This window comes from Babylonia areolata, chromosome 19 (genome assembly GCF_041734735.1).
Source record: "Babylonia areolata isolate BAREFJ2019XMU chromosome 19, ASM4173473v1, whole genome shotgun sequence".
Lineage (NCBI taxonomy): Eukaryota > Metazoa > Mollusca > Gastropoda > Neogastropoda > Buccinidae > Babylonia > Babylonia areolata.
In genome coordinates this window covers 25,001-44,616 of record NC_134894.1, presented here as the reverse complement: position 1 = coordinate 44,616, position 19,616 = coordinate 25,001, and the positions used below count along the sequence as shown (strand labels likewise).

Sequence of the window (19,616 nt, the reverse complement as noted above, 5' to 3'; positions counted from 1 at the left end):
AGTGTGTCTGTTAGTGTCCACACCTTATCAGTGTGTGTTGGTATTTATCAGTGTGTCTGTTAGTGTCCACACCTTATCAGTGTGTGTTGGTATTTATCAGTGTGTCTGTTAGTGTCCACACCTTATCAGTGTGTGTTGGTATTTATCAGTGTGTCTGTTAGTGTCCACACCTTATCAGTGTGTGTTGGTATTTATCAGTGTGTCTGTTAGTGTCCACACCTTATCAGTGTGTGTTGGTATTTATCAGTGTGTCTGTTAGTGTCCACACCTTATCAGTGTGTGTTGGTATTTATCAGTGTGTCTGTTAGTGTCCACACCTTATCAGTGTGTGTTGGTATTTATCAGTGTGTCTGTTAGTGTCCACACCTTATCAGTGTGTGTTGGTATTTATCAGTGTGTCTGTTAGTTAGTATCCACACCTTATCAGTGTGTGTTGGTATTTATCAGTGTGTCTGTTAGTTAGTATCCACACCTTATCAGTGTGTGTTGGTATTTATCAGTGTGTCTGTTAGTTAGTATCCACACCTTATCAGTGTGTGTTGGTATTTATCAGTGTGTCTGTTAGTGTCCACACCTTATCAGTGTGTGTTGGTATTTATCAGTGTGTCTGTTAGTTAGTGTCCACACCTTGTCAGTGTGTGTTGGTATTTATCAGTGTGTCTGTTAGTGTGTTGGTATTTATTAGTGTGTCTGTTAGTGTCCACACCTTTTCAGTGTCTGGTGGCATTTATCAGTGTGTCTGTTAGTTAGTGTCCACACCTTTTCGATGTCAGTTGACATTTATCAGTGTGTCTGTTAGTTAGTGTCCACACCTTTTCGATGTCAGTTGACATTTATCAGTGTGTCTGTTAGTTAGTGTCCACACCTTTTCGATGTCAGTTGACATTTATCAGTGTACCTGTTAGTGTCCACATCTCAGTGTCTGTTGGTATTTTTGTGAAATGTGTAATGATGTATGAAGTAATATAAATGTGAGGTGTGATAATATATATGATGTGTGATACATGTGATGATACATGTGATGGTGATATCAAAAATGTGTAATAATATTTATGATGGTGATATGTGAAATGTGTGCTATATGTGATGTGTGAAATGTGTGATGCTATATGTGATGTGTGAAATGTGTGATGCTATATGTGATGTGTGAAATATGTGATGAGATATATGATGATGATGTGTGAACTGCGTGATGATATTGTGATGATGATGTGTGAAATTTGTCATATGTGAAATGTGTGATGCTATTTTCGATGATGATGTGTGAAATATGTTATAATACTTGTGATGATGATGTGTGAAATGTGTGATGATATATGTGAGATATGAATTATGGGATGATCTATGTGATATATGAAATAATTTATGTGATGATATATGTGATGATGATGTGTGAAATATGATAATACTTGTGATGATGATGTTTCAAATGTGTGATGATATGTGTGAGATATGAAATATGGGGTGATATATGTGATTTATGAAATATGTGCTGATGTGTGTGATGATGATGTGTGAAATGTGTAATAATGATATATGTGATGGTGATGTGTGATATGTGTGATATATGAAATGTGTGATGATATGTGTGATATATGAATTATGGATGATATATGTGATATATGAAATATGTGCTGATATGTGTGATGATGATGTGTGAAATGTGTGATGATGATATGTGTGATGGTGATGTGTGAAATTTGTGATGATAATATATCGGGTGTCCCCCAAAAAGTGAACCACTTTTTGACAAGTATTTTCTCAGTGATAGAGAAACCAAATTCATTGAAAATTGTCACACAGTAACCTTAGGGTATCATCAACATGTCTGCAAAATATCTAAAAGTTCAGATGCAAATTATGCGAGTATTGTCAAATTCAAAACAGCATGTCAAAAAATCATGTTCATGCCAGCTGCCAGGTGTTGGCATCTATCAATCAGTGTCAGTCTAAAAATAGCCTGTCTGGATGTCAGGTCTGTTGATTTTTTGACTCACTTGTATAAACAAAGTGAGTCTATGTTTTAACCTGGTGTTCGGTTGTCTGTGTGTGTGTGTGTGTGTGTGTGTGTGTCCGTGGTAAACTTTAACATTGACATTTTCTCTGCAAATACTTTCTCAGTTGACACCAAATTAGGCATAAAAATAGGAAAAATTCAGTTCTTTCCAGTCATCTTGTTTAAAACAATATTGCACCTATGGGATGGGCACACAAAAATAAAAAAAGAAGCCAGATTATATGCAAACTGCATTTACTGTTATATTTATATTTTTTTTAATTCTCTAAACATGGCACTTTGATATGATATTCTGACATAACAACAAGAGCAGTCATTATTATCATTTTTTGTTTAAACAGGAACTTCTTTTGCTAAGCATGGAAGTTTTATTTATTTTGCAACGTTTTGGTGCAGATAGTAAAAAAAGGAAATTAATCTGTAATTAATGCTAGGGGACTTAATTTGCTTTAAACTGATCTTTCTCATCTTAAACATTACATTTTGAAATTATACTCAATACATAAAAAGCTTGTGTGTTTTACTCTCAGTGTACAGGGCTTTCACTATTTTCATTTGCCCAAGTGGTCTTTTTCGGAAAATATTAAAATCAATATGACGAGTGGACTTTATAGATCTATTGGCTGAGCCCTAAAGGTCATGGGCAAAAATCAATTGCGTACACATATTTATACACATTCAAAGCGCGTGCTCCTATTCTTCGCGAACGCAAACGACGCCATTTTGTTTCAAGTTGTTGACCTGCCTGTTCAATCCAATATTCAATGGACAATACACAATAACATGTGATGGAAAGTTGGAGAAGGAGACCGTTAAATATTTATTCAGAGAAAGATTTGTGAACGCCTCATCACTTACTGGATTATGCCCCAAGTTGCCATAAAAATATCCACAGAATCAGTGGGAATTGACAGTTAAAAATTGTAAACCATGCGAGTTAATACCCTTGAATTGATCACGATGAAATGAAAAAATCTCCAGTCTGGACTTTTCTCAAAATGAAGTCCTTTTCACTTCATACAATGTTTAGAAGTACTTGTACTTGGCTCTACATGTTATTAGTTTAACAAAATACTAAATTTTCATATCAACTTTAAAACATTAAAACTAGAATGAACATAAAAGAGAAATTGAATCGACCGTGTCCTACTACATTCCCGGCAGGTGTAACTAAACTTGTAGATCTATCTAGATCTAGAGAAAACGGCTAAATGTTGCAGTGTGATTGGGGTGATAGCCACGTCTCTTTTACCTTGGACTTAAAAAGAATTTTTTATTGCCCTTAAAGATTTTTTGAATGCCCAAGATACCCCAGGATAATATGATTTAAACAGCATTTTCACTGCGAATACCGCAATTGATTTATCGCCCTTTAAAAAAGTATGTTCAAATATTAAATTTTAGAACATCAGTTAAGGACCCACGATAGTGTAATGGTTAAGACAGTTTCTTCTCACCCGAACACGCGGGGTTCAATCTGGTTAGGACTTTTTTTTTTCTTTTTTCTTTAACCCGAAGTTTTATAATAACAAATACAGAACACATTTTAACGATTAGATTTTTTTTTAAAGTGTATCACAAGTGAGTTTTGAAGGCCTTGCCTCTCTTGTTTTTATTATTGTCTGTATCCAAAATCAGTTCTGTCCAAAGTTTCAGTTTGGAAGGATCAACCATGCCTTTGAGTGAAAGTGATAAGGTTACCATTGAAAACTGTTTCAAGGAGAATCATAAAGGAATTTCCAGGCAGGGGGTGGAGTCATGTCACTGTAAATAGACTTATCGCTAAAATACGCACTACAGGGTCAGTAGCATGTAAAATTGGCAGTGGGAGACCCAAGACTGCATGTTCAGAGGAGAACAAGGACCGTGTTGAGGAACTAATTCAATCCCAGGAGAACCCAGGGACCCACAAATCTCTTGGAGAAGTTGCAAGCGATTTACAAGTGAGCAAGCCTTCAGTGCAAAGAATGGCGAAAACTGGAGCTGAAGCCTTCAAGAGGATACGGGTATCAAGGAGGGACCAAAATGTTAGGGGAAAAGAAAAACTCGATGCCGTAACTTGAATGACCGCTACTCGGCCACTGATATGAAAAGGATCATTTTCACAGACGAGAAAGACTACATTAGAGATCGCTAAAAATCGCCAGAACGATCGCATTTATGGGAAACGGAAACAAGAAATTCAGCCATCTTGCCTCTATCATGAGACTTCTAGATTTTCAAAAAAGATAATGGTTTCAGCTGGAGTATCCTGGAAAGGAAAAACAAACAGTCATTTTATTGACACTAGAGCCAGGGTTAATAGTGAAAACTACATTCAGTTATTGGATGACAATCTTCTCCCGGATTGTAGGCTTCTTCATCCTAGAAACAGTTACGTGTTTCAGCAAGGTGGGGCTCCTTTACACACAAGTAGGGTAACCCAGGCCCATCTGGGGGAGACTACACCAGAATTCATCAAGAAGGATGAATGGCCTCTACAAAGTCCTGACTGTAACCCAATGGATTATGCCATATGGGACTCTCAGAAGGAAAAAGTTTACCGGGGATTGAGAGACAAACTGACCGAGCAGGTGTTAAAGGACAGGATAATTATGTCATGGGAGGAGTAAAAGCATTTCTGCTTGGAAGAAACGGCTTCGTTTAGTCATGGAGGAAGATGGAGGCCACAATGAGCATAAACTGAAATACGTGAGTTTTCCTCTGATACTGGATTTTGTGACATGCTTTTTTGAATTTGACAATACTCGCATAATTTGATATTTTAGATATTTTGCAGACATTTTGATGATACCCTAAGGTTACTGTGTGAAAATTGTCAATGAATTTGGTTTCTCAATCACTGAGAAAACACTTGTCAAAAAGTGGTTCCCTTTTTTGGGGACGCCCGATATGTGATGGTGATGTGTGAAATGTGTGATGATATATGTGATGGTGATGTGTGACGATATATGTGATGGTGATGTGTGAAATGTGTGATGATATATGTGATGGTGATGTGTGACGATATATGTGATGGTGATGTGTGAAATGTGTGATGATATATGTGATGGTGATGTGTGACGATATATGTGATGGTGATGTGTGAAATGTGTGATGATATATGTGATGGTGATGTGTGAAATGTGTGATAATAATATATGTGATGGTGATGTGTGATGATATATGTGATGGTGATGTGTGAAATGTGTGATAATAATATATGTGATGGTGATGTGTGAAATGTGTGATAATAATATATGTGATGGTGATGTGTGACGATATATGTGATGGTGATGTGTGAAATGTGTGATAATAATATATGTGATGGTGATGTGTGATGATATATGTGATGGTGATGTGTGATGATATATGTGATGGTGATGTGTGAAATGTGTGATAATAATATATGTGATGGTGATGTGTGACGATATATGTGATGGTGATGTGTGAAATGTGTGATAATAATACATGTGATGGTGATGTGTGATGATATATGTGATGTGGTTTCAGAGACCTACGCAGTCTGGATATGTGGCGAGCACGTAATCTGGAGAACTCTTCGTTCCAGAGGTTCATTGACAGCTGTCCCTTACTGGAGGAACTGGACTTGGGCTGGTGGTGAGTTACTGTGTACATCATAGTGCCCCTGTGGTGAGTCATAGTGCCCCTATGGTGAGTTGTGGTGCCCCTGTGGTGATTCGTGGTGCCCCTATGGTGAGACATAGTGCCCCTTTGGTGAGTCATAGTGCCCCTATGGTGAGTCATGATGCCCCTGTGGTGAGTCGTGCCTTGTAGTACCTCTGTGGTGAGTCATTGTGACTCAGTGCCCTTCTGGTGAGTCATTGTGCCCCTATGGTGAGTTGTGCCCTTGTGGTAAGTCATTGTGCCCTTGTGGTAAGTCATTGTGCCCTTCTGGTGAGTCATTGTGCCCTTATTGTGCCCCAGTGTTATTGTGTCCGTCATTCTTCTTCTTTGTTCGTGGGCTGCAACTCCAACGTTCACTCGTGTGTACACGAGTGGGCTTTTACATGGATGACCATTTTTACCCCACTATATAGGCAGCCGTACTCCGTTTTCGGGTATGTCCATCATTATGCCAGTCTTAGTGCCCCTGTGGTGAGTCATAGTGCCCCTGTGGTGAATCACTGTGTCCATAATAGTGCCCTTGTGGTGAGTCATAGTGCCCTTACAGTGCCCCTGTGGTGAGTCATAGTGCCCTTACAATGCCCATGTGGTGAGTCATAGTGCCCTTATAGTGCCCTTGTGGTGAGTCACAGTGCCTTTGTGGTGAGTCATTGTGTTCATTGTGCCCCAGTGGTGAGTCATAGTGCCCTTGTGGTGAGTCATAGTGACCTTATTGTGCCCCTGTGGTGAGACATGGTGCCCACATAGTGCCCCTGTGGTTAGTAGTAGTGCCCTCATAGTACTCCTGTGGTGAGTCATTGTGTCCATCATTGTGCCCCTGTGGTGTGTCACAGTGCCTCTGTGGTGAGTCATTCCCTGGTAATAATGATAATAATAGATAATATGTTTGTATAGTGCCCCTGATTCGGGAGTGATAGTGCCCCTCATGGTGCTCCTGGTGGGGATTGATAGTGCCCCTGATGGGGAGTGATAGTGCCCCTCATAGTGCCCCTGATGGGGAGTTATAGTGCCCCTGATGGGGAGTTATAGTGCCCCTGATGGGGAGTGATAGTGCCCCTGGTAGTGCCCCTGATTGGGAGTGATAGTGCCCCTCATAGTGCCCCTGATGGGGAGTGATAGTGCCCCTCATAGTGCCCCTGATGGGGAGTGATAGTGCCCCTCATAGTGCCCCTGATGAGGAGTGATAGTGCACCTGATGGGGAGTGATTGTGCCCCTGATTGGCAGTGATAGTGCCCCTGATGGTGCTCCTGGTGGGGAGTGATAGTGCCCCTCATAGTGCCCCTGATGGGGAGTGATAGTGCCCCTGTTGGGGAGTGATAGTGCCCCTGATGGGGAGTGATTGTGCCCCTGATTGGGAGTGATAGTGCCCCTCATAGTGCCCCTGATGGGGAGTGATAGTGCCCCTGATGGGGAGTGATTGTGCCCCTGATTGGCAGTGATAGTGCCCCTGATGGTGCTCCTGGTGGGGAGTGATAGTGCCCCTCATAGTGCCCCTGATGGGGAGTGATTGTGCCCCTGATTGGCAGTGATAGTGCCCCTGATGGTGCTCCTGATGGGGAGTGATAGTGCCCCTGATTGGCAGTGATAGTGCCTGTCATAGTGCCCCTGTTGGGGAGTGATAGTGCCCGTCATAGTACTCCTGGTGGGGAGTGATAGTGCCCCTGATTGGGAGTGATAGTGCCCCTCATAGTACTCCTGATGGGGATTGATAGTGCCCCTCATAGTACTGGTGGGGAGTGATAGTGCCCGTCATAGTACTCCTGGTGGGGAGTGATAGTGCCCCTGTTGGGGAGTGATAGTGCCCCTGATTGGGAGTGATAGTGCCCGTCATAGTGCCCCTGTTGGGGAGTGATAGTGCCCGTCATAGTGCCCCTGATGGGGAGTGATTGTGCCCCTGATTGGGAGTGATAGTGCCCGTCATAGTGCCCCTGTTGGGGAGTGATAGTGCCCGTCATAGTGCCCCTGTTGGGGAGTGATAGTGCCCGTCATAGTACTCCTGGTGGGGAGTGATAGTGCCCCTGATTGGGAGTGATAGTGCCCGTCATAGTACTCCTGGTGTGGAGTGATAGTGCCCGTCATAGTACTCCTGGTGGGGAGTGATAGTGTCCCTGATGGTGCTCCTGGTGGGGAGTGATAGTGCCCCTGGTAGTGCCCCTGGTGGGGAGTGATAGTGCCCCTCGTAGTGCCCCTGGTGGGGAGTGATAGTGCCCCTCGTAGTGCCCCTGGTGGGGAGTGATAGTGCCCCTCGTAGTGCCCCTGGTGGGGAGTGATAGTGCCCCTCGTAGTGCCCCTGGTGGGAGAGTGATAGTGCCCCTTATAGTGCCCCTGGTGGGGAGTGATAGTGTCCCTGGTGGGGAGTTAGTGCCCCTGGTGGGGAGTGATAGTGCCCCTGGAGTGATAGTGCCCCTGGTGGGGAGTTAGTGCCCCTGGTGGGGAGTGATAGTGCCCCTGGTGGGGAGTCATAGTGCCCCGTATAGTGCCTCTGGTGGGGAGTGATAGTGTCCCTGGTGGGGAGTCATAGTGCCCCGTATAGTGCCTCTGGTGGGGAGTGATAGTGTCCCTGATGGGGAGTCATAGTGCTCCTGGTGGGGAGTCATAGTGCCCCTGGTGGGGAGTGATGGTGCCCCTGGTGGGGAGTCATAGTGCCCCTTATAGTACCCCTGTTGGGGAGTGATAGTGCTCCTGGTGGGGAGTGATAGTGCTCCTGGTGGGGAGTGATAGTGCCCCTGATAGTGCCCCTGTTGGGGACTTTTTACAATATAAAAAACTTGGCACATGTGTAAACAAAGTCAGTGTAATAGCCCCCCCCCCCCTTTTTTTTTTTTAGCTGTCTGTGTGTAAGGAGGAAAGTGGCAGAATGGTTAAGATGCTCAGCTGCCAATACATCGAGTCTGTGAGGTTGTGGGTTCAAATCCTGAGCATCTATCTTTGAGATGATGAACCAAAGTCCTATATGCAGCACACACTTGGCACACTGAAAAAGAACCATGGCAACAAGAGTGTTGTCCTCTGGCAAAATTCTGTAAATGAAATCCTCCATCGCTACACAAAAGTAGAAGCATGCACTCCAGGCCTGAAAAGGGTTTTGCTGCTGTCAGGCATCTGCCTAGCAGATGTGGTGTAGCATATATTCATTTGTCCGAACGCACTGATGCCTCCTTGAGAAACTGAAACTGTGTGTAAACAATGTCAGTCTGTGTAATAGCCCTGTGTTTCAGTTGTCTGTGTGTAAACAATGTCAGTCTGTGTAATAGCCCTGTGTGTAAACAGTGTCAGTCTGTGTAATAGCCCTGTGTGTAAACAGTGTCAGTCTGTGTAATAGCCCTGTGTTTCAGTTGTCTGTGTGTAAACAGTGTCAGTATGTGTAATAGCCCTGTGTGTAAACAGTGTCAGTATGTGTAATAGCCCTGTGTTTCAGTTGTCTGTGTGTAAACAGTGTCAGTCTGTGTAATAGCCCTGTGTGTAAACAGTGTCAGTATGTGTAATAGGCCTGTGTTTCAGTTGTCTGTGTGTAAACAGTGTCAGTCTGTGTAATAGCCCTGTGTTTCAAAGAATAAGAATAAGAATAACTTTATTATCTCCAACTGGAGAAATTTGTTCAGGTGCATTATCACAACATAGACAAGTAAACAACATGGGGACCATAACTGTAAATGTCAACAACAGCTTTTACAAATATTACGAAGACACAAATGTAAAAAAAAAAAATCAAAAAAAAATTTACATACACCGTTTCATACATACATCCACACACTGCAGGTAATAACTGGTATTCTTAATGTAAAAACAGAAAGAATTAAGAAACATTATTTTGAATATAACTATATTGCACATTGATTATAATAGACAGATAAGATAATAAAGATAAATTGCGGAAAACCACAACCAGATAATCAGCACACACCTGCTCCCACCCACCCCACACCCACCCCACACACGCGGTTTACTTGATTAAACAAGAGTAATAAGCATATGTTCTCAAATAAAAGCATTTCACATATTCGTTTTTAACACATTGCAATTATTTATTACATCGTAATTATTAACAGAAATATATTTAGAATATGGACGTTAGCATTAGACATATTCCATTGTACATTCATCCTGCATACTGCACATAATTCATCTTACATATTGCACATTCACGTTTTTAAGCTCAGTAAACACACACACACACACACACACACACACACACACACACACACACAACTAGAACAAGGTACAACCTATCATGCACGGACTTTCACACGTCTCACATGAGAGTGCGTGCATGCCCTCGCGCACACACACACACACACACACACATACACACACACACACAGTGTTCTCAAGAATTTAAAAGGTGTAATTGAACGTGGAATAAAAGTCTTCAGAGCACTGGATTTCAACTTAAAAGTTCTGTAGCATCATCCTGATAGCTCATAATACTTTGCTAAAATATGGGTGTCGTCAGTTGCTATCTGCCTGCTTTTTTTAACCACTCGACTTTCATACAGCTCTTGCATACTAGCTTGTTTCACTCCCACAATTTTACTGCATACACTCATGACATCATTCAAAACATGCTTACTCCTCACTCCCAAACTTCCATACCAGCACATAAATGAAACTGTGAGCACAGACTCAATACAACATCAATAATAACTTTGAAGAATAGTTGAATTTATACCAACATTTCTAAGCTTCTGTAAACAAAAAATTCTAGATTGACATTTCTTATGAATGGAATCAACATTTCTGTCAAAAGTCAGCTTATTGTCTAAGATGGTCCCTAAATTAGTAAATATCTATATTCATTGACCCTCTCCACTGTTTGACCATCAATAACAAGTTTAGCTACAGGCAAGGGGTCTTTCCAAGAATCTATTAACATTTCTTTTGTTTTCAGTATGTTCAGATCCAGATAGTTTTCCTCACACCAAGAACAGAACTTTTTACTTTCACTGAAATAAATAGCATCAGAGTTGGACAGATCTTCAATAGCTGAATCATCAGAATATTTTATGACAGGAGTTTCCTCCGTGCCTCTGCAGTCATTTGTGTACAGTGTAAATAGAACAGGGGACAGCACTGTACCTTGGGGTGCACCAGTAGAAGTAGAGTTTAGAGAAGAGTGGGCAGAATGAAAGTGGACGGACTGAGTTCTCTTGAGAAGAAAACTTACTATCCAAAGAGTAAGCTTCGGATCAACATCCAAGCCTAGCAGTTTGAGGGCAAGGAGATGAGGTTGTATTGTGTTAAAAGCAGAAGAGAAGTCAACAAAACGGATATGAACAAAAGATCCTGTGTTATTCAAATGAAGGAAAGCATTATGAAGGAGAGTTAGGATAGCATCGTCAGTACTTCAGTGTGCTTTATAAGCAAACTGAAGAGAGTCAAGCTGCTGTTCAGTGAAAGAAAGAAGATGGTGGAGAACAATTTTTTCAAAGCATTTCATCACTATTGAAGTCAGGGCAACAGGACAGTAATCATTTCGTGCGGCTGGGTTCTTTTTCTTGGGGATAGGACAGATAGTAGATTTTTTCCAGATGCTGGGGACAGAGCAGTCCTTCAGAGACCAGTTGAAAATTTTACAGAACACGTCACACAACTGGGAAGCGCATGTTTTCAGTAATCTTCCGCAGATATTGTCGGGGCCAGTTGCCTTCGTGACATTCAGTTTTAAAAATAAAGATTCAACAACTTTTGCATCGATCTCAAAGTCCTCACCTGTGTTCCTATCTTTGATCTTTTCCTGCAACTGTGAGATAACACTATCCAGTTCCCTTCCCAGATCATTCCTTTCAAAGCGACAGTAGAAATCATTCGGTTTGTTTGAAAAATCAAGATGTTCATCCCTTTTCATTTCACAAGCTACTGTTTTCCTTTTCGTTTCTCAAGTGATAATTTTTAACCCATGCATCTGCCATTTTTCCTGTCTGAAACCGTTACTCTACTTTTGATTTGAATTCCTCTGTCCCCTTCGTAATTCCCCTCTAAGCATCTTTTGTATCAGTTTCCTATCCTTCTTGTTCCCTGATTGAAATGCTACCTTTTTCTCGTTTAAAATGGTTTTGAGAGACTTTGAGATCCATGGTTTGTTGTTGGGGAAAAGTTTAATTATTTTTGTCAGAATTATCATGTCTTCACAGAAACTGATATAAGATGTAACAACATCAGCTGCTTCATGAACATTCTCACATGGGTCAGTCAACACACTCCAATCAGTACAATCAAAACATCTTCTCAGTTCATCCACACTCTCTGACGTCCAAACTTTCACACTCTTTTTCACAATCGGCTCTGTCTGTATCTTTGGTCTGTAGGCTGGGATTAAATGAACAACATCATGATCAGATACACCCACTGGTGCTAGGGGAACAGATTTGTAGGCAATAGGAATGTTCCCATAACATAGATCGATTGTCTTGTCCAGTCGGGTCCAGCAGGTAACATATTGTTTAAAAGAAGGTAAGGCTTTCTTTAAATCACAGTGATTAAAATCTCCAACAATAAAACACGGGGCATCGGCAGAGATGAGTTGAAGGTCGCGAACAACACCTGCGATCGTCCTTCCTGCACGTGCAGCAGATGCCTGGTCAAAGACTGGGGCGTACACAACAGTCAGAAAATACGGCCGAACTCACGTGGCAGGTATTGAGGCCTCAGCGACACTGATATGAGTTCAAGTTCCTGTGTACACAGTTGCTTCTTCACACACATTCGCACTGTCACACCACTTCGTTGACATACAGGCACACACCACCACCCATTTTCTTCCCCTCTTTCTTGCAGTCTCTGTCCATTCTGCACGGAGTGTCAAAACCATCAATCGCAACACATTCATTCGACACTTTCTCACTAAATCAGGTTTCAGTAAAACAAAGCACACACGAGTTCCTAAAATCATTTAAAAATCGACAGTTTGCTCGTACTTCATCTAAATTACAGTTTCTGCTGTTTGGGTTAAGAGATCTGACATTGGATAAAATCATAGATGGCAGTGGGGGCTTAGTACTGTTTTTTTCTGTCTTCACGCCTCCTCTCTTTCCTCTCTTTCGTGCTTTCTTTCTCTCATCTTCTCTTTCATTCTCTTCATCATCACAAATAAGATCACAAGGAAACAGTTGCTCAGTACTCAGTTGCTCACGCACTGACCGTAAACTGAGAAGGAAATCACGGTCATAATGTAAGGAGCCTGTACCTCCTCGCTGTCTGCCATTTAAACCACCCGGTGACACAAAAACACCACAAACACTAGTCCAGAATACAGCCAGCACCACCACAAACAGCCTCACAACTGTCACACTCTTCATCTTTAACACCTTGCACACCACTTTGAAACAATATAAAAGCACAAGGACAGGGCGAGGACAGCAAAAACAAGGATGAAGCACAGAGAACAGACACCCGCATGTCGCGGCCCCCTCGCGAAGCGCCACCTACTGTTGTCTCTCTGTCCATGTGTCTTCCTGTGAATCTGTGAGGTCCATGATGAATCTTAGCATTCATGGAAACAATTTGGCAGCAACAAATTTTGAATAAGCATTCAACACACACAAAAAATTTCCATACATAACAGTTATTGGGGTTAATTGTTGTTGTTATATAGACTGATTAGTCTTACTGTCGATCATACCAGTTCTAATAAAACTTCTTGAACACAGTGCTATTTCAAACTGTATTGCAGTCCATTTCATCTTTCAGTTCACAGTTGAGTTCACGAATGGACAGTTTTACCAGAATTGCTGAGAAGTGCAAGAACCTGAAGAAATTGTTTCTGACTGCAAACAGGTGAGCTTTATATCCATGGTGACCACAGGTCGTTCATTTCATCACATTCACAAATAATGGACAGTATGCATGTGTTCATTTCATCACACTCACAAATAATGGACAGTATATACAAGTGTTCATTTCATCACACTCAAAAATAATGGACAGTATATACATGTGTTCATTTCATCACACTCACAAATAATGGACAGTATATACATGTGTTCATTTCATCACGTTCACAAATAATGGACAGTACATACATGTGTTCATTTCATCACGTTCACAAATAATGGACAGTACATACATGTGTTCATTTCATCACATTCACAAATAATGGACAGTACATACATGTGTTCATTTCACCACATTCATGAATTCTTCTTCTTCTTCCACGTTCCCTGGCCACACTACATTTTCAGTCTTGTCAGGACAACGAAATCCGTGGTCTGTCGCAGGGACCCCGCCGGTCCCCACAGTTTCTCCTGGAGCTCCACCGGGCTGGACCATGCCTGGTGTCTCACAGTGTCAAAGGTGAGGCAGGACTGCAGATATGGGAGGGGGTCTGTGGGCCTGTGCCACAAGGGCACTGGTCAGTATGTGGTATCTTCAGACAGTAGAGATGGGAGAGGAGCTGACAGTGTCCCGTTCGCAGTCCGAAGATTGTGACCTGTGCCGCTCTTTCCAGCTCATGGATGCCGTCTTTTTCATCTTCGTCCTGATGTTCAGACGTTGCCGCCTTGCTTTCCTGAAGCATTCTCTCAGTATCGTTTTTGCCTCGCTGTAGGACACTGGTTGGGCTGGCTGCTCTAATTTGCTGCCTGCCTTGGATAGGCAGTCTGCTTCTTCACTGCCCCCATGCCACAGTGGGATGGGATCCACTGCAGTTTCTTTGTTCTTGTGCTCCTTGAAGGCAGTCCTTGCCTTGAGGTAAAGGGTGGTATTTTCTGCAGTTGGGGACTGTTCCAGCTGATCTCTGTGGCTGTTATCTGGTCATGCAGAGTCTGGAGCTGGTCACTCCAGTAGGGCTTGTAGTTTTTTCTTCACCCTCTTGGAATGCTCTGCTTGGCTGCCTGGAGTATGCACCTGGTCAGTTGTTTGACATTATAATTGATGTCTTGGTTGCAGTTGATATTACTGTCCCTGCAGAGCTTGTCAGTCAGGTGTTGGAACTGGGACCAATTTGCCATCTTGTAGTTCCAGCTGGCTTCTTTCCTCTGAGGGGCAATCCGCTCTGTCAGGGGTATTTTAAGCAGAACAGGCAGGTGATCACTGCCTCCCAGCTGGGAGCACACCTCCCTGTCACATACTTTTTGAAGGTCTTCTGTGGCGATTGTGAAATTGGGTATGCTAGTGGTCTTCCAGGCACATGAGAGACAGGTGGGCCAGTCGTCAGGCCTATTTACTGGGATCAGGTTGTTTTCGATCATCCAGTCTTCAACCTGCTCTCCTCTGCTGTTGAGGTCAGGGTATCCCCAGCTTGGTGAGTGGCTGTTAAAGTCACCAGTTATCAGTAAGTTCTGACTGTTGAGAGGAATAGTATGTAATTGGAGATCTTTGTCTGGTGGGCCCCAGCTTGGTGAGTGGCTGTTAAAGTCACCAGTTATCAGTAAGTTCTGACTGTTGAGAGGAATAGTATGTAATTGGAGATCTTTGTCTGGTGGGCCCCAGCTTGGTGAGTGGCTGTTAAAGTCACCAGTTATCAGTAAGTTCTGACTGTTGAGAGGAATAGTATGTAATTGGAGATCTTTGTCTGGTGGGCCCCAGCTTGGTGAGTGGCTGTTAAAGTCACCAGTTATCAGTAAGTTCTGACTGTTGAGAGGAATAGTATGTAACTGGAGATCTTTGTCTGGTGGGCAGTAGCAATTAATGACTTTCACTTCTCTCCCCTGGATGACTGTCTTGATGGCCAGAAATTCATTTTCGCCTTCTGATCTCCCAATCTCTATTGCTGGGATCGTGTTGCGTACAGGGGTGTTGATGCCTCCCTTGTGTCGATTGGCGCGGTCATGCCGGAAGAGCTGGTAACCTCTAAGGGTGAAGTGATGGGCATCTGTCAGGTGGGTTTCCAGGATACAGATGATGTCCACTCCTTCCCTCTTTTGGAACTCTTATAGCTCAGGCTTCTTCTTCCGAAGGCCCTCGGCATTCCATTGTGCGAAGACAATGTAAGATGCTGGTGTTTCTGGCTGACTCACTTGGCTGCTCCATTTCTGCTTCCTGCTCCCTTCATGTGTTGCTCTTCCAGTAGCTGTGGTTGGGCCTAGGGTTAACCCTAACCTTTGAGGCTGGAGGCCTGGTGCTGTCAGCATCTGGAGAACCCCGGGACGAGCATCATACCGTCGTATGTCTGTCTGCGTGGCCATGTTGGGTGTGATGCGTAGTACGTGGTCTTCTCCAGTTTGTGACTCTGAAGGAGGTCTGCCTGCGTGGCCATGTTGGGTGTGATGTGTAGTGCCTGGTCTTCTCCAGTTTGTGACTCTGAAGGAGGTCTGCCTGCAGACCTCAGCCGACACGTTCCGACTTCAGAGCAGCTCATGGGTTTCTCTCGTTTTCCTTCTCTTAGACGATTGCCTGTTACGGCTAATGAACTCCATCTGTCCGGCTGTTTAACGCTTAGCTGCTGTTCTGGTTTGTTGGCATCCGGACATGTCCACACACTGGTGGGCCTGTGTGCCGCACGTTTGGGGTGAGGAGGGGGGGGTCCAGGACCTCCTCCATCATGACTGGTCTAACCTGCCACCCTCCTCGAGTGGAGAGGCCGAGATCTAGTTTTGTTACCGCTGCCAGTCATCCGCGCCCATGTTGTGTTAGTCATGACAGATCATGTCCATCCTGCCCTGTGTCCCACTGAAGGAACACCCACAATGACAGGTCATGTCCATCCTGCCCTGTGTCCCACTGAAGGAACACCCACAGTGACAAGTGGTGTCCATCCTGCCCTGTGTCCCACTGAAGGAACACCCACAATGACAGGTCATGTCCATCCTGCCCTGTGTCCCACTGAAGGAACACCCACAATGACAGGTCATGTCCATCCTGCCCTGTGTCCCACTGAAGGAACACCCACAGTGACAAGTGGTGTCCATCCTGCCCTGTGTCCCACTGAAGGAACACCCACAGTGACAAGTGGTGTCCATCCTGCCCTGTGTCCCACTGAAGGAACACCCACAATGACAGGTCATGTCCATCCTGCCCTGTGTCCCACTGAAGGAACACCCACAGTGACAAGTGGTGTCCATCCTGCCCTGTGTCCCACTGAAGGAACACCCACAGTGACAAGTGGTGTCCATCCTGCCCTGTGTCCCACTGAAGGAACACCCACAGTGACAGGTCATGTCCATCCTGCCCTGTGTCCCACTGAAGGAACACCCACAATGACAGGTCATGTCCATCCTGCCCTGTGTCCCACTGAAGGAACACCCACAATGACAGGTCATGTCCATCCTGCCCTGTGTCCCACTGAAGGAACACCCACAGTGACGTGGCGTGGAGGTGCGACTACGGAGTTCACTCATCCCCCTGAGAGGAAGAGATCTTTGCAGGACACATTTGCAAATAATGGACAGTATATACGTGTGTTCATTTCATCACACTCACAAATAATGGACAGTATATACATGTGTTCATTTCATCACACTCACAAATAATGGACAGTATATACATGTGTTCATTTCATCATGTTCACAAATAATGGACAGTATATACATGTGTTCATTTCATTACATAACTGAATGCAGTGTAACCTGTGTGTTACATAACTGTGTGATTTGTGCTGAACACAGTGTAACCTGTGTGTTACATAACTGTGTGTTTTGTGCTGAACACAGTGTACCTGTGTGTTACAGAACTGTGTGTTTTGTGCTGAACACAGTGTAACCTGTGTGTTACAGAACTGTGATTTGTACTGAACACAGTGTACCTGTGTGTTACATAACTGTGTGATTTGTGCTGAACACAGTGTAACCTGTGTGTTACATAACTGTGATTTGTGCTGAACACAGTGTAACCTGTGTGTTACATAACTGTGTGTTTTGTGCTGAACACAGTGTAACCTGTGTGTTACAGAACTGTGTGTTTTGTGCTGAACACAGTGTAACCTGTGTGTTACAGAACTGTGTGATTTGTACTGAACACAGTGTAACCTGTGTGTTACATAACTGTGTGTTTTGTGCTAAACACAGTGTAACCTGTGTGTTACATAACTGTGAGTTTTGTGCTGAACACAGTGTAACCTGTGTGTTACATAACTGTGATTTGTGCTGAACAAAGTGTAACCTGTGTGTTACAGAACTGTGTGTTTTGTGCTGAACACAGTGTAACCTGTGTGTTACATAACTGTGTGATTTGTGCTGAACACAGTGTAACCTGTGTGTTACAGAACTCTGTGATTTGTGCTGAACACAGTGTAACCTGTGTGTTACATAACTGTGTGATATGTGCTGAACACAATGTAACCTGTGTGTTACATAACTGTGTGTTTTGTGCTGAACACAGTGTAACCTGTGTGTTACATAACTGTGTGATTTGTGCTGAACACAGTGTAACCTGTGTGTTACATAACTGTGGGTTTTGTGCTGAACACAGTGTACCTGTGTGTTACAGAACTGTGTGTGACGTGGACGTACTGGCCCTGGCCCAACACAGTCGGCATCTGCAGCAGCTGGACATTTTAGGGACAAGGGAAGTGACCAGTGAGGCTTTGGAGAAGTGAGTGTGATGTATGTTTTACTTCAGTCAGGTCATGAAGTGTGTGATGTATGTTTTACTTCAGTCAGGTCATGAAGTGTGTGAAGTATGTTTTACTTCAGTGTGAAGTGAGTGTGTGAAGTATGTTTTACTTCAGTCAGGTCATGAAGTGTGTTAAGTATGTTTTACTTCAGTCAGGTCATGAAGTGTGTGAAGTATGTTTTACTTCAGTCAGGTCATGAAGTGTGTGATGTATGTTTTACTTCAGTCAGGTCATGAAGTGTGTGAAGTATGTTTTACTTCAGTCAGGTCATGAAGTGTGTGAAATATGTTTTACTTCAATGTGAAGTGAGTGTGTGAAGTATGTTTTACTTCAGTCAGGTCATGAAGTGTGTGAAGTATGTTTCACTTCAGTCAGGTCATGAAGTGTGTTAAGTATGTTTTACTTCAGTGTGAAGTGAGTGTGTGAAGTATGTTTTACTTCAGTCAGGTCATGAAGTGTGTGAAGTATGTTTTACTTCAGTCAGGTCATGAAGTGTGTGAAGTATGTTTTACTTCAGTCAGGTCATGAAGTGTGTGAAGTATGTTTTACTTCAGTCAGGTCATGAAGTGTGTGATGTATGTTTTACTTCAGTCAGGTCATGAAGTGTGTGAAGTATGTTTTACTTCAGTGTGAAGTGAGTGTGTGAAGTATGTTTTACTTCAGTCAGGTCATGAAGTGTGTGAAGTATGTTTTACTTCAGTCAGGTCATGAAGTGTGTGAAGTATGTTTTACTTCAGTCAGGTCATGAAGTGTGTGAAGTATGTTTTACTTCAGTCAGGTCATGAAGTGTGTGAAGTATGTTTTACTTCAGTGTGAAGTGAGTGTGTGATGTATGTTTTACTTCAGTCAGGTCATGAAGTGTGTGATGTATGTTTTACTTCAGTCAGGTCATGAAGTGTGTGAAGTATGTTTTACTTCAGTCAGGTCATGAAGTGTGTGATGTATGTTTTACTTCAGTCAGGTCATGAAGTGTGTGAAGTATGTTTTACTTCAGTCAGGTCATGAAGTGTGTGATGTATGTTTTACTTCAGTCAGGTCATTAAGTGTGCGAAGTATGTTTTACTTCAGTCAGGTCATGAAGTGTGTGATGTATGTTTTACTTCAGTCAGGTCATGAAGTGTGTGAAGTATGTTTTACTTCAGTATGAAGTGAGTGTGTGAAGTATGTTTTACTTCAGTCAGGTCATGAAGTGTGTGAAGTATGTTTTACTTCAGTCAGGTCATGAAGTGTGTGAAGTATGTTTTACTTCAGTCAGGTCATGAAGTGTGTGAAGTATGTTTTACTTCAGTGTGAAGTGAGTGTGTGATGTATGTTTTACTTCAGTCAGGTCATGAAGTGTGTGATGTATGTTTTACTTCAGTCAGGTCATGAAGTGTGTGAAGTATGTTTTACTTCAGTCAGGTCATGAAGTGTGTGAAGTATGTTTTACTTCAGTGTGAAGTGAGTGTGTGATGTATGTTTTACTTCAGTCAGGTCATGAAGTG

General features: G+C 43.0%; 1 protein-coding gene across 3 annotated transcripts in view; it reads left to right on the top strand.

Annotated features, from left to right (window-relative positions):
• The window catches only part of LOC143293345 (F-box/LRR-repeat protein 4-like), a 122,520-nt gene that overhangs the window by 99,317 nt on the left and 3,587 nt on the right, over nucleotides 1-19,616 (top strand). For all 3 annotated transcript variants that reach the window (XM_076604123.1, XM_076604122.1, XM_076604120.1), the window contains 3 exons: nucleotides 5,510-5,617; nucleotides 13,332-13,418; nucleotides 18,006-18,110. In XM_076604123.1, coding sequence (XP_076460238.1) covers nucleotides 5,510-5,617; nucleotides 13,332-13,418; nucleotides 18,006-18,110 — 300 coding nt within the window. The remainder of the gene's footprint in view (nucleotides 1-5,509; nucleotides 5,618-13,331; nucleotides 13,419-18,005; nucleotides 18,111-19,616) is intronic.